The sequence below is a fragment of the Ranitomeya imitator genome, chromosome 6 (assembly GCF_032444005.1).
Source record: "Ranitomeya imitator isolate aRanImi1 chromosome 6, aRanImi1.pri, whole genome shotgun sequence".
NCBI lineage: Eukaryota > Metazoa > Chordata > Amphibia > Anura > Dendrobatidae > Ranitomeya > Ranitomeya imitator.
In genome coordinates, this window is record NC_091287.1 from 210,543,757 (window position 1) to 210,559,205 (window position 15,449).

Sequence of the window (15,449 nt, forward strand, 5' to 3'; positions counted from 1 at the left end):
GCTGGGATGGCTTTTCTCGAAAAGAAGTGTCGACTGGGTAGCTCGTAGCGTGGTACAGCGTAGTCCATCAGGGCTTTGAAAGCTTCGCTTTCAACTAACCGGTAGGGCATCATCTCTAATGAGATTAGTCTAGCAATGTGGGCGTTCAAACCCTGTGTACACGGATGAGAGGATGAGTACTTCCTTTTCCTAACGAGAGTCTCATGTAGGGTGAGCTGGACTGGAGACCTGCATATGGTGGAACTAGCGGGGGTGCTGGAGGACATGAAAGACAGAGAGGGTTGGTGATGATGGTATTCTTGCAGTTGGCCTACTTACAGTGTTTCCTAACACGAACCAGGTGATTCCTGACAGCTTTGGCCTTGCGACGAAACCTCCACATTTGCTGCAGGTGGTGTGGTAAACGGTGGGCTTACAGTGAGGGAAGGAATGTAGCGTTGCTGACTAGCTTCATTGTGAGAGGGTGCAACAACGTTAAGGGACGTTTGGTAGTTAGTCCAGGCTTGCAAGTGCATGGTGGTTAAATGTCTACTCATGCAACTTGTATTTAGATTTTTAACATTCTGACCTCTGCTGAAGGTCCTTGAGCATTTCTTACAGATGACTTTGCACTGATCATTTGGATCTTGTTTAAAAAAGTGCCAGACTGCATTCTTCCTACTATCGGATACCTTTTCAGGCATTGCACACTGAGCTACTTTAACCGGATGGCAACGCTATCCAACAACTGTTTTAGGTTTTGACACAGGGTTTTTGGCCAGATATGGGCCTGCCAAATGGAAGCTGTTGCTATGTTGATGCCTACTGCGGCTCCTCCTCCTCTGCTTCAGAGCTACTGCCGGCTGCACCCTGTTCCCCCAATGGCTGCCAATCGGGATCAACAACTGGGTCATCTATGACCTCCTCTTCTATTTCCTGTGCACCTTCCTCTGTGTCACCGTGTAAGCCAGTGCTATAGCATTCGGGACGGGGCACCATAGTCTCATCAGGGTCAGATTCTGGCTCAGTACACTGCGAGGGCAATGTTGTGATCTGAGTCAATGGAACAGCATAATAATCTAGCTGTGGCTGTGCATCTGTGCACTCCATGTCCGATTCATCTTGTAATGGGCATGGCCTGTTAACAATTTCCCTTTCTAACCCAGGCACGTTATGTGTAAAGAGCTCCATGGAGTACCCTGTTGTGTTGCCTGACGCATCCTTCTCTGTTGTTCTGGGTGAAGGACACATAGGAAATTACTTGTTCCTGACCGGGAGCATCCACTGACGACTCGCTGCTTTTAAATTTTGCACTTTCCGAAGAGGAGGCGAAAGAGCTAGAGGCAGAGTCAGCAAGGAAAGCCAAAATTTGTTCCTGCTGCTCCGGCTTTAAAAGCGGTTTTCCTACTCTCAGAAAAGGGAGCGTTCGAGGCCTTGTGTAGCCAGACGATGACGCTGGCTCAACAACTCGAGACTTAGGTGCTATATTGCTTTTTCCCATGACCACCTGATGCTCCACCACTACTACCATCATTACCAGCTGGCAATGACCGCCCACGGCCACGACCTCTTCCACCAGACATCCTCATTCTTGGAAATATGTAACCAAACTAACAAACGTTATATGGTACTGTAAAACCAGTTAGAAGGTGTACGCAAACTTATTGTGAATTTAAATCTCCCTTTATAGGTGTGTGAGACTGCAAGGAAAATCAGGCCCACTGTATTACAGTACACAGCTTCAGTGGCAGACAGTGGCTAACAGATATGTCACTAACAGGACTGACGCAGTTGCACACACTGGCAATAAAAATCTCCCTTTTTTATATGGGAGACTAGTGAATAAATCAGGCCCACTGTATTACAGTATAGTTTCTGTGGCAGAAAATGACTGACAGATACCACAGACAGGACTGGCACAGATGCACAGATTAGGCAAAATTAATCTCCCCTTTTTTATGTGGGAGACTAGTGAATAAATCAGGCCCACTGTATTACAGTATAGTTTCTGTGGCAGAAAATGACTGACAGATACCACAGATAGGACTGGCACAGATGCACAGATTATGCAATATTAATCTCCACTTTTTTATATGGGAGACTAGTGAATAAATCAGGCCCACTGTATTACAGTATAGTTTCTGTGGCAGAAAATGACTGACAGATACCACAGACAGGACTGGCACAGATGCACAGATTAGGCAAAATTAATCTCCCCTTTTTTATGTGGGAGACTAGTGAATAAATCAGGCCCACTGTATTACAGTATAGTTTCTGTGGCAGAAAATGACTGACAGATACCACAGATAGGACTGGCACAGATGCACAGATTATGCAATATTAATCTCCACTTTTTTATATGGTAGACTAGTGAATAAATCAGGCCCACTGTATTACAGTATAGTTTCTGTGGCAGAAAATGACTGACAGATACCACAGACAGGACTGGCACAGATGCACAGATTGGGCAATATTAATCTCCCCTTTTTTATATGGGAGACTAGTGAATAAATCAGGCCCACTGTATTACAGTATAGTTTCTGTGGCAGAAAATGACTGACAGATACCACAGATAGGACTGGCACAGATGCACAGATTATGCAATATTAATCTCCACTTTTTTATATGGAGACTAGTGAATAAATCAGGCCCACTGTATTACAGTATAGTTTCTGTGGCAGAAAATGACTGACAGATACCACAGACAGGACTGGCACAGATGCACAGATTAGGCAATATTAATCTCCCCTTTTTTATATGGGAGACTAGTGAATAAATCAGGCCCACTGTATTATAGTATAGTTTCTGTGGCAGAAAATGACTGACAGATACCACAGACAGGACTGGCACAGATGCACAGATTATGCAATATTAATCTCCACTTTTTTATATGGGAGACTAGTGAATAAATCAGGCCCACTGTATTACAGTATAGTTTCTGTGGCAGAAAATGACTGACAGATACCACAGACAGGACTGGCACAGATGCACAGATTAGGCTATATTAATCTCCCCTTTTTTATATGGGAGACTAGTGAATAAATCAGGCCCACTGTATTACAGTATAGTTTCTGTGGCAGAAAATGACTGACAGATACCACAGATAGGACTGGCACAGATGCACAGATTATGCAATATTAATCTCCACTTTTTTATATGGTAGACTAGTGAATAAATCAGGCCCACTGTATTACAGTATAGTTTCTGTGGCAGAAAATGACTGACAGATACCACAGACAGGACTGGCACAGATGCACAGATTGGGCAATATTAATCTCCCCTTTTTTATATGGGAGACTAGTGAATAAATCAGGCCCACTGTATTACAGTATAGTTTCTGTGGCAGAAAATGACTGACAGATACCACAGATAGGACTGGCACAGATGCACAGATTATGCAATATTAATCTCCACTTTTTTATATGGAGACTAGTGAATAAATCAGGCCCACTGTATTACAGTATAGTTTCTGTGGCAGAAAATGACTGACAGATACCACAGACAGGACTGGCACAGATGCACAGATTAGGCAATATTAATCTCCCCTTTTTTATATGGGAGACTAGTGAATAAATCAGGCCCACTGTATTATAGTATAGTTTCTGTGGCAGAAAATGACTGACAGATACCACAGACAGGACTGGCACAGATGCACAGATTATGCAATATTAATCTCCACTTTTTTATATGGGAGACTAGTGAATAAATCAGGCCCACTGTATTACAGTATAGTTTCTGTGGCAGAAAATGACTGACAGATACCACAGACAGGACTGGCACAGATGCACAGATTAGGCTATATTAATCTCCCCTTTTTTATATGGGAGACTAGTGAATAAATCAGGCCCACTGTATTACAGTATAGTTTCTGTGGCAGAAAATGACTGACAGATACCACAGACAGGACTGGAACAGATGCACAGATTTGCCAATATTAATCTCCCCTTTTTTTATATGGGAGACTAGTGAATAAATCAGGCCCACTGTATTACAGTATAATTTCTGTGGCTGAAAATGACTGACAGATACCACAGACAGGACTGGCACAGATGCACAGATTAGGCAATATTAATCTCCCCTTTTTTATATGGGAGACTAGTGAATAAATCAGGCCCACTGTATTACAGTATAGTTTCTGTGGCAGAAAATGACTGATAGATACCACAGACAGGACTGGCACAGATGCACATATTAGGAAATATTAATCTCCCCCTTTTTATATGGGAGACTAGTGAATAAATCAGGCCCACTGTATTACAGTATAGTCTCTGTGGCAGAAAATGACTGACAGATACCACAGACAGGACTGGCACAGATGCACAGATTTGCCAATATTAATCTCCCCTTTTTTATATGGGAGACTAGTGAATAAATCAGGCCCACTGTATTACAGTATAGTTTCTGTGGCAGAAAATGACTGACAGATACCCCAGACAGGACTGGCACAGATGCACAGATTTGCCAATATTAATCTCCCCTTTTTTTTATATGGGAGACTAGTGAATAAATCAGGCCCACTGTATTACAGTATAGTTTCTGTGGCAGAAAATGACTGACAGATACCACAGACAGGACTGGTGCAGATGCACAGATTTGCCAATATTAATCTCCTCTTTTTTATATGAGAGACTAGTGAATAAATCAGGCCCACTGTATTACAGTATAGTTTCTGTGGCAGAAAATGACTGAGAGATACCGCAGACAGGACTGGCACAGATGCACTGATTGGCAATATAAATCTCCCTTTTTAGGTGTGGGACAGTGCAGAAAAATACAGAGCCACTGTTTTACACTACACAGTTTCAGGGGCAGAAAGTGGCTTGAAGATATATATATAAAAAAAAGGGACTGTACTACAATTACTATCTCCCTACAATAATCTCAGAAAAGTATGGCAGGCAGCAATAAAAAGGACTGGTGCACACAAAAGTGTGGACAAACAAACAAGATAGTTGTGCAGAAAGGAAGGAGCAACAGGATTTGTGCTTTGAAAAAAGCAGTTGGTTTGCACAGCGGCGTACAAACAGCAATGCAGCTATCAGGGAGCCTTCTAGGGCAGCCCAATAAGCTACAGTGCTGATGAAGGAAAATCTAGCCTTCACTGTCCCTGCAAAGAAAAGGTGGTGTTGGACAGTGGAAATCGCTACAGCACAAGCAGTTTGGGGGTTAATGTACCCTGCATAACGCTATCCCTGCTTCTGACGAAGCTGCAGCAACTTCTCCCTATGCTCAGATCAGCAGCAGTAAGATGGCGGTCAGCGTGCATGCCCCTTTATAGCCCCTGTGATGCCGCAGAAAGCAAGCCAATCACTGCCACTGCCCTTCTCTAAGATGGTGGGGATCAGGACCGATGTCATCACGCTGCCCACATTCTGCATCCACCTTCATTGGCTGAGAAATGGCGCTGAATGCATCATATGAAACGCGACTTTGGCGCGAAGATCGCCGACTGCGTGGCCGATCCCACGCTGGGATCGGGTCGGGTTTCATGAAACCCGACTTTGCCAAAAGTCGGCGACTTATGAAAATGACCGATCCGTTTTGTTCAACCCTAGTCACCACTATACTGGGGTGGTTTACCCAGATGGGGTGGAGGATGCGGAGAGAGATATGGGTTACCAGACTGAGCTTGGGCAGAGGCTGTGGCGGCAGACTGAAGGGAGAGCAGACGATCATCCACTGAAGCCATATAACTTAATATGTGAGTCTGGGTGTCACGTTGCTGAACTAGCTCCTGTTGGAGACTGGCAAGCTGGGAAGCATTCCCTGGTTCAGAGGCCTGTAAAGTGGATAACCGAGATTCTTTAGACTTCATGAATGACATTATATGCGTCTAATTCTCCCGCAAGTACACCAACTCCTTCTGAGCAGCAGCCGAGGACGGGGTCCATGGCCTGATTATTCTGTTATGATTCCTAGAGTGGACCCACTGGACCGCGGTGACGACCGTTCTGAGGCGAGCTGGCCAGGTGGAACTGACCCTTATACAGGGACCGTTAGGGGCAAGCCTAGGAGGGAGAAATACTGCAATAGCTTGTGCCAGAGGGGCAGCTTGAGGACAACAAGGAGAATCAAGTAGAGGAGCTGCGGAGACACCATCACGTGTTTCTCAACGCAGGCAGTGAATAGCCAGGCCTTTCCCCGGGAAGGAACAACCAAGGGAAGGGCAGCATCCAATAAAGGAAAACATCCAATAAAGAAAAACCACCTATGCCAAGCATCGTATCCATCCACAGACAGCTGTTTCGAGGTTTTTGCCCCTCATCAGTGTGGAGTAGGAAACTGGCTATCAGGAGCAGTGCCTAGTAGAAAGTCTATAAAGGCACGGATGATTGACCTCGTGGAGACCAAAACATCCAACACCGCGGAGACACCATCACGTGTTTCTCAACGCAGTGATCCAGAACACTGCCCCCAAATATGCAAATGCAAGTAGAGGAGCTGCGGAGACACCATCACGTGTTTCTCAACGCAGGCAGTGAATAGCCAGGCCTTTCCCCGGGAAGGAACAACCAAGGGAAGGGCAGCATCCAATAAAGGAAAACATCCAATAAAGGAAAACCACCTATGCCAAGCATGGTATCCATCCACAGCCAGGCCTGGCTATTCACTGCCTGCGTTGAGAAACACGTGATGATGTCTCCGCAGCTCCTCTACTTGCATTTGCATATTTGGGGGCAGTGTTCTAGATCACTGCGTTGAGAAACACGTGATGGTGTCTCCGCGGTGTTGGATGTTTTGGTCTCCACGAGGTCAATCATCCGTGCCTTTATAGACTTTCTACTAGGCACTGCTCCTGATAGCCAGTTTCCTACTCCACACTGATGAGGGGCAAAAACCCCGAAACAGCTGTCTGTGGATGGATACCATGCTTGGCATAGGTGGTTTTCCTTTATTGGATGTTTTCCTTTATTGGATGCTGCCCTTCCCTTGGTTGTTCCTTCCCGGGGAAAGGCCTGGCTATTCACTGCCTGCGTTGAGAAACACGTGATGGTGTCTCCGCAGTTCCTCTACTTGCATTTGCATATTTGGGGGCAGTGTTCTGGATCACTGCGTTGAGAAGCACGTGATGGTGTCTCCGCGGTGTTGGATGTTTTGGTCTCCACGAGGTCAATCATCCGTGCCTTTATAAACAAGGAGAATCAGGCTACTCACCGAGGACCAGACGGGCAGAACAGCCACAGAGAGAATCCAGGACTCAGGACATGGCAGGGTTCACACAGAGGGTACTGTATCCTGGATGGAGCAGAGCATGCACTGGAAGCGTACAGGGACTGAGCAGAGCACACACACTGGAAGCGTACAGGGACAGAGCAGAGCATGCACTTGAAGCGTACAAGGACTGAGCAGAGGACGCACGCACTGGAAGCATGCAGGGACAGAGCAAAAAATGCACACACTGGAAGCGTACAGGGACAGAGCAGAGCATGCACTGGAAGCGTACAGGAACTGAGCAGAGCACGCACGCACTGAAAGTGTACAGGGACCTGATGTAGACACCTAATTGGACCTGGAGGGAGCATGGAAAGGCACAATAATAATCAGGTGCTTCCTCTAGCAGGAAGCGACCTGATATACCCGGAGGCCGCTGCCCAGGCAGGACAGCACTTCCAGGTCAGTACAACCCGGCATCATAAAGAAGTCAGGAGTGCGCGTGACCACAACCTAAGCAGCCTAATGCGGCTGCAAGGGGAACAGGATCCCCAGCGTGGCCGAGAACCCAGAAGAGGAGGAGGAGGGACGTGGCGAGGGACCCGAGAAGCAAGGTGAGTATCAGAGGGCGCCGTAATAGGGCCCCAGACACTGCAAAAAATCATCCACAGTGTAAATTGACAAGAGCTGTGGGTCAATTTATCCTGCAAATTTTAGTGTGAATTTCACCCTCTGTACTGCAATTTCTTTGTGATGATAGCTACAGTGGGAGCTTTGCTGAGGGAGGTCAGCAGTAACACGTAGGTGAAAAGAGTCACATTTAAATCATCAAGTAACACCAATTATTACTCACATTACTGATAGCTTAGCAAAGCCAATCTCCTTAAATAACTTATCATACCTGTTACTAGTTCTCTGATTTCCAAATCGGTGGTCTTTCGAAGCAGTCGTACTAAGGCTGGAATACCACCACAATTCTTCAGTGCAATTTTGTTATCATCATTTGCTTTTCCATAAACTAAATTCCTCAGTGCTCCACATGCACTTCTATGAACATCTGTCATCCGATGGTCCAGGAGATCTACTAATAACTGGATTCCACCTTGTCTTCGGATCTGTAATGCATATTATCAGAAATATTTGATTTTACATCACAAGCAGTCCCAATAGAAATGCAGTTATATAGATTCACATATAAGAATATGTAGAGCTTACTGTATATGCATTTCTGTAATAGACTGGGAATACAGAATTATAGAATATCATGTAAGTGCTGAAAAGGATAGACACAGGGAGCAATTTAATGGGTAATAAAATGTACTTTAAAGATCCCTATTTGACTATCTAAAATTGATGTTCCTTACTTAGTATAGTAATCAATATTAGAAAGTGGGGTATTATATATATATATATATATATATACAGTCATGGCCAAAAGTATTGACACCCCTGCAATTCTGTCAGATAATACTCATTTTCTTCCTGAAAATGATTGCAAACACAAATTATTTGATATTATTATCTTCATTTAATTTGTCTTAAATGAAAAACCACAAATAGAATTGTCCTAAAGCCAAATTGGATATAATTCCACACCAAACATAAAAAAGGGGGTGAACAAAAGTATTGGCACTGTTCAAAAAATCATGTGATGCTTCTCTAATTTGTGTAATTAACAGCACCTGTAACTTACCTGTGGCATCTAACAGGTGTTGGCAATAACTAAATCACACTTGCAGCCAGTTGACATGGATTAAAGTTGACTCAACCTCTGTCCTGTGTCCTTGTGTGTACCACATTGAGCATGGAGAAAAGAAAGAAGACCAAATAACTGTCTGTGGACTTGAGAAACCAAATTGTGAGGAAGCATGAGCAATCTCAAGGCTACAAGTCCATCTCCAAAGACCTAAATGTTCCTGTGCCTACCGTGCGCAGTGTCATCAAGAAGTTGAAAGCCCATGGCACTGTGGCTAACCTCCCTAGATGTGGATGGAAAAGAAAAATTGACAAGAGATTTCAACGGAAGATTGTGCAGATGTTGGATAAAGAACCTCGACTAACATCCAAACAAGTTCAAGCTGCCCTGCAGTCCGAGGGTACAACAGTGTGAACCTGTACTATCCGTTGGCATCTGAATGAAAAGGGACTGTATGGTAGGAGACCCAGGAAAACCCTACTTTTTACCCCGAGACATAAAAAAGCCAGGCTGGAGTTTGCCAAAACTTTACTGAAAAAGCGTAAAATGTTTTGGAAGAATGTTCTCTGGTCAGATGAGACAAAAGTAGAGCTTTTTGGACAAAGGCATCAACATAGAGTTTACAGGAGAAAAAAGAGGCATTCAAAGAAATGAACACGGTCCCTACAGTCAAACATGGCGGAGGTTCCCTGATGTTTTGGGGTTGCTCTGATACCTCTGGCACTGGACTGCTTGACCGTGTGCATGGCATATGAAGTCTGAAGACTACCAACAAATTTTGCAGCATAATGTAGGGCCCAGTGTGAGAAAGCTGGGTCTCCCTCAGAGGTCATGGGTCTTCCAGCAGGACAATGACCCAAAACACACTTCAAAAAGCACTAGAAAATGGTTTGAGAGAAAGCACTGGTGACTTCTAAGGCAGCCAGCAATGAGTCCAGGCCAGAATCCCATAGAACACCTGTGGAGAGATCTAAAAATGGCAGTTTGGAGAAGGCACCCTTCAAATATCAGGGACCTGGAGCAGTTTGCCAAAGAAGAATGGTCTAAAATTCCAGCAGAGCATTGTAAAAAACTCATCAATGGTTGCTGGAAGTGGTTGATCGCAGTTATTTTGGCTAAAGGTTGTGCAACCAAGTATTAGGCTGAGGGTGCCAATACTTTTGTCTGGACCATTTTTGGAGTTTGTGTGAAATGATCAATGTTTTGCTTCTTGCTTCATTCTCTTTTGTGTTTTTTCATTCAAGACAAATTAAATGAAGATAATAATACCAAGAATTTGTGTTTGCAATCATTTTCAGGAAGAAACTGAGTATTATCTGATAGAATTGCAGGGGTGTCAATACTTTTGGCCATGACTGTATATATATATATATATATAAATATATATATATATATATCTACTATATAATTGTCTAAGGGTCACTTCCGTCTTACTGTCCTTCTGTCTGTCTGTCTTTCTGTCTGTCACGGATATTCATAGGTCGCGGCCTCTGTCTGTCATGGAATCCAAGTCGCTGATTGGTCACGGCAAAACAGCCACGACCAATCAGCGAGGGGAACAGTCTGTAAGAAAATGGCCGCTCCTTCCTCCCCGCAGTCACTGCCCGGGGCCCACATACTCCCCTCCAGTCACCGCTCACATAGGGTTAATGCCGGCGGTAACGGACCGTGTTATGCCGCGGGTAATGCACTCCGTTACCGCCGCTATTAACCTATTAACCGGCATCAATAGTAAAAACATGTAATGTTAAAAGTAATAAAAAAGCAAAAAACCTGCTATACTCACCCTCCGTACTCCGCTGAGCCGCTCGCGCCTGCCGCCATCTTCCGTTCCCAGCAATGCATTGCGAAATTACCCAGAAGACAGCGGTCTCGCGAGACTGCTAAGTCTTCTGGGTAATTTCAAAATGCATCCTGCGAGCGGAAGATGGCGGCAGCCCATCACCACAGCGCCGTTGGATCCCAGGGGGTGAGTATGCATACAAATAGTACGTGGCCTGTGCTACATAGTATGTGGATGCTATATACATACACATATATTATAGAATACCCGATGCGTTGTATATAACGCAGCCCACGCAGTATCTAACACAGTCCACGTAGTATACAGCAGCCATGTAGTATATAACACTGCCCACATAGTATATAGCAGCCCCATGTAGTATATAGTACTGTCCACGTAGTATATAGCAGCCATGTAGTATATAGTACTGCCCACGTAGTATATAGCAGCCATGTAGTATATAGTACTGTCCACGTAGTATATAGCAGCCATGTAGTATATAGTACTGCCCACGTAGTATATAGCAGCCATGTAGTATACAGTACTGTCCACGTAGTATATAACAGCCATGTAGTATATAGTACTGTCCACGTAGTATATAGCAGCCATGTAGTATATAGTACTGTCCACGTAGTATATAGCAGCCATGTAGTATATAGTACTGCCCATGTAGTATATAGCAGCCATGTAGTATATAGTACTGCCCACGTAGTTTATAGCAGCCATGTAGTATATAGTACTGCCCACGTAGTATATAGCAGCCATGTAGCCCACGCAGTATTTAGAGAAAGCAATGCACCACCAGGTTCAAGGTGTGACCCAGGCAAGGTATGTGTTTCAGTTCTGAAATGGCTATGGCAGCCATAAATTCCTTCCATTATCACTGACTACCTTGCCTGCCTCAAGATTTACACTACCCAGTCATGACTGAGTTTCTTGCTGCAAGTACTCGACCAGTACTTCCGCGGTGTGTCTGTTGTCGCCCAAACACTTCATTTCCAACACAGCCTACTGATGCTTACCACTAGCTGTTCCATAATGTGACATCTCGTGTGCAACACTGGCAGCTGCGGATGGAGTGGTCGGGCGACTGCGCTCTGTGGACGAGCTTTCGCTTCTGGAGGAGGAGGAGGAGGAGTGGTGTTGCACGCCTACTGCCAACTGTTTCCTAGACCGTGGGCTAGTCCCACTATGGCTGTCTCCTGTGGACCCTGCATCCACCACATTAACCCAGTGCGCCGTGATGGACACATAACATCCCTGGCCATGCCTACTGGTCCATGCATATGTTGTGAGGTGCACCTTTCTACTGAATGATTGCCTGAGTGCATGGACAATGCGGTCTTTTACATGCTGGTGGAGGGCTGGGATGGCTTTTCTCGCAAAGAAGGGTCGACTGGGTAGGTCATAGCGTGGTACTGCGTAGGCAATCAGGGCTTTGAAAGCATCGCTTTCAACCAACCGGTAGGGCATCATCTCTAACGAGATGAGTCTAGCCATGTGGGCGCTCAAACACTGTGTACGCGGATGAGAGGATGAGTACTTCCTTTTCCTAATGAGAGTCTCTTGTAGGGTGAGCTGGACTGGAGAGCTGCATATGGTGGAACTATTGGGGGTGCGGGTGGTGGACATGGCAGATTGAGAGAGGTTTGGTGATGGTATTCTTGATGTTGGCCTACATACAGTGTTTCCTACCAATAACCTTGTGATTCCCTGACTGCTTTGGCCTTGCGACGATACCTCCACATTTGCTGTTGGTGGTGTCCTAACCGGTGGGCTTACAGTGAGGGAAGCAATGTAGCGTTGCTGATTACCTTCATTCTGAGCAGGTGCACCAACGGTACGAGACGTTTGGTAGTTAGTCCAGGCTTGCAAGTGAATACTGGTTAAAGGTCTACGCATGCACGTTGTATTTAAATTTTGGACATTCTTCCCTCTGCTAAAGGTCTTTGAGCATTTCTTACTAGTGTTGAGCATTCCGATACCGCAAGTATCGGGTATCGGCCGATATTTGCGGTATCGGAATTCCGATACCGAGTTCCGATATTTTTGCGATATCGGGATCAATATTCATGTGTAAAATAAAGAATAAAAAAAAAAATATTGATATACTCACCCTCGGACGCGCCCTGGTTGTAACCGGCAGCTCCCTTCCTAAGAATGAGCGAGTCAAGGACCTGCAATGATGTCGCAGCTTGTGATTGGTCGTGTGAGTGGTCACATGAGCTGTCACGTGACCAATCACAAGCCGCAACGTCATTGAAGGTCCTTCACCCTGCATTCTTATGAACGGAGGCTGCCGGTTACACCGCTAAGGTCCAGGGTCCGCCGGAGAGGTTAGTCTATCCATATTTTTTATTTTTATTCTTTATTTTTTACATTAATATGGATCGCAGGGCCTGAAGGAGAGTTTCCTCTCCTTCAGACCCTGGTAACCATTCCAGGATACATTCCGATATTTGTGTCCCATTGACTTGTATTGGTATCGGATATCGGTATCGGCGATATCTGATATTTTTCGGATATTGGCCGATACAATCCGATACCGATACTTTCAAATATCGGAAGGTATCGCTCAACACTATTTCTTACAGATAACTTTGCACTGATCATTCGGATCTTGGTTAAAAAATTCTGACACTGCACTCTTCCTACTATCGAATACCTTTTCAGGCATTGCACGCTGTGCTACTTTTACCGGATGGCCACGCTGTCCTAACAGTGTTTTTGGTTTTGTCAAATGTTTTTGGCCAGAAACGGGCCTGCCAGATGAAACTCTTGCGATGTAGATGCCTGCTGCGGATCATGCTCCTCCGCTTCAGAGCTACTGCCAGCGGCACCCTGTTCCCCCAATGGCTGCCAATCCGGGTCAACAACTGGGTCATCTATCACCTCCTCTTCAATGTCATGTGCACCTTCCTCTGTGTCACCGTGTAAGGTGCTATAGCGTTCGGGACGGGGCACCATAGTCTCATCAGTGTCAGATTCTGGCTCAGTACACTGCGGGGGCAATGTAGTGATCTGAGTCAATGGAACAGCATAATAATCTAGCTGTGGCTGTGCATCTGTGCACTCCATGTCCGATTCATCTTGTAATGGGCTGTTAACTATTTCCCTTTCTAACCCTGGCACGGTATGTGTAAAGAGCTCCATGGAGTAAACTGTAGTGTCGCCTGCCGCATCCTTCACTTTTGCTTTGGGTGAAGGACACAAGGAAGCGACTTGTTCCTGACCGGGAGCATCCACTGACAACTCGCTGCATTTATATTTCGAACTTTCTGAAGAGGAGGCGAGAGATCTAGAGGCAGCAAGGAAAGCCAAAACTATTTCCTGCTGCTCCGGCTTAAAAGCGGTTTTCCTACTCCCAGACAAGGGAGCCTTTGAGGCCTTGTGTAGCCAGATGATGACGCTGGCTCAACACCTCCAGCCTTAGGTGCTTTTTTGCTTTTCCCACTACCACCAGATGCTCCACCACTACAACCACCATTAGTACCAGATGGAAACGACCGCCCACGGCCTCTTCCACCAGACTTCCTCATTTTTTGGGAAAATCTAACCAAAATAACAACCATTATATGGTACTGTAAAACAAGTAAAACAAATCAATAAACACAAGTGACCCAGTGCCACTGGCAGCCATGCATGCCCAAGCCATCACACTGCCTCCGCCGTGTTTTACAGATGATGTGCTATGCTTTGGATCATCATGAGCTGTACCACGCCTTCGCCATACTTTTCTCTTTCCATCATTCTGGTAGAGGTTGATGTTGGTTTCATCTGTCCAAAGAATGTTCTTCCAGAACTGTGCTGGCTTTTTTAGATGTTTTTTAGCAAAGTCCAGTCTAGCCTTCATATTCTTGATGCTTATGAGTTGCTTGCACCGTGCAATGAACCCGTATTTACTTTCATGCAGTCTTCTCTTTATAGATTTGGATATTAATACGCCTACCTCCTGGAGAGTGTTGTTCACTTGGTTGGCTGTTGTGAAGGGGTTTCTCTTCACCATGGAGATTATTCTGTGATCATCCACCACTGTTGTCTTCTGTGGGCGCCCAGATCTTTTTGCTTTGATGAGTTCACCAGTGCTTTCTTTCTTTCTCTTGATGTACCAAACTGTAGATTTTGCCACTCCTAATATTGCAGCAATTTCTCGGATGGGTTTTTTCTGTTTTCGCAGCTTAAGGATGGCTTGTTTCACCTGCATGGAGAGCTCCTTTGGCCACATGTTTACTTCACAGCAAAACCTTCCAAATACATGCACCACACCTCAAATCAACTCCAGGCCTTTTGTCTGCTTAATTGAGAATGACATAAGGAAGGGATTACCCACATCTGTCCATGAAATAGCCTGGGAGTCAATTGTCCAATTACTTTTGGTCCCTTTAAAAACAAGTTGGCACATGTTAAGGAGCTGAAACTCCTTAACCCTTCATCTAATTTTAATGTGGATACCCTCAAATGAAAGCTGAAAGTCTGATCTTCAACTGCATCTGAAATGTTTTGTTTAAAATTCATTGTGGTAATGTCTACAACCAAAATTAGAAAAATGTTGTCTCTGTCCAAATATATATGGACCTAACTGTACGACAAACAGAATTGACAAATATAAACTTGTTGGCAATTTAAATCTCCCTTTTTTGGGGGGGAGACTGCAGCAAAAAACAGGCCCTGTGTATTACACTACACAATGTAAGTGGCAGAACGTGGCTGGCAGATATACGACAAACAGAACTGACATATATAAATATGTTGGCAATTTAAATCTCCCTTTTTTTGGGGGGGAGACTGCAGCAAAAAACAGGCCCTGTGTATTACACTGCACAATGTAAGTGGCAGAAT

General features: G+C 44.9%; 1 protein-coding gene across 4 annotated transcripts in view; it reads right to left on the minus strand.

Annotated features, from left to right (window-relative positions):
* The window catches only part of CTNND2 (catenin delta 2), a 2,169,946-nt gene that overhangs the window by 1,127,095 nt on the left and 1,027,402 nt on the right, over nucleotides 1-15,449 (minus strand). For all 4 annotated transcript variants that reach the window (XM_069730454.1, XM_069730453.1, XM_069730452.1 and 1 more), the window contains exon 11: nucleotides 8,033-8,246. In XM_069730454.1, coding sequence (XP_069586555.1) covers nucleotides 8,033-8,246 — 214 coding nt within the window. The remainder of the gene's footprint in view (nucleotides 1-8,032; nucleotides 8,247-15,449) is intronic.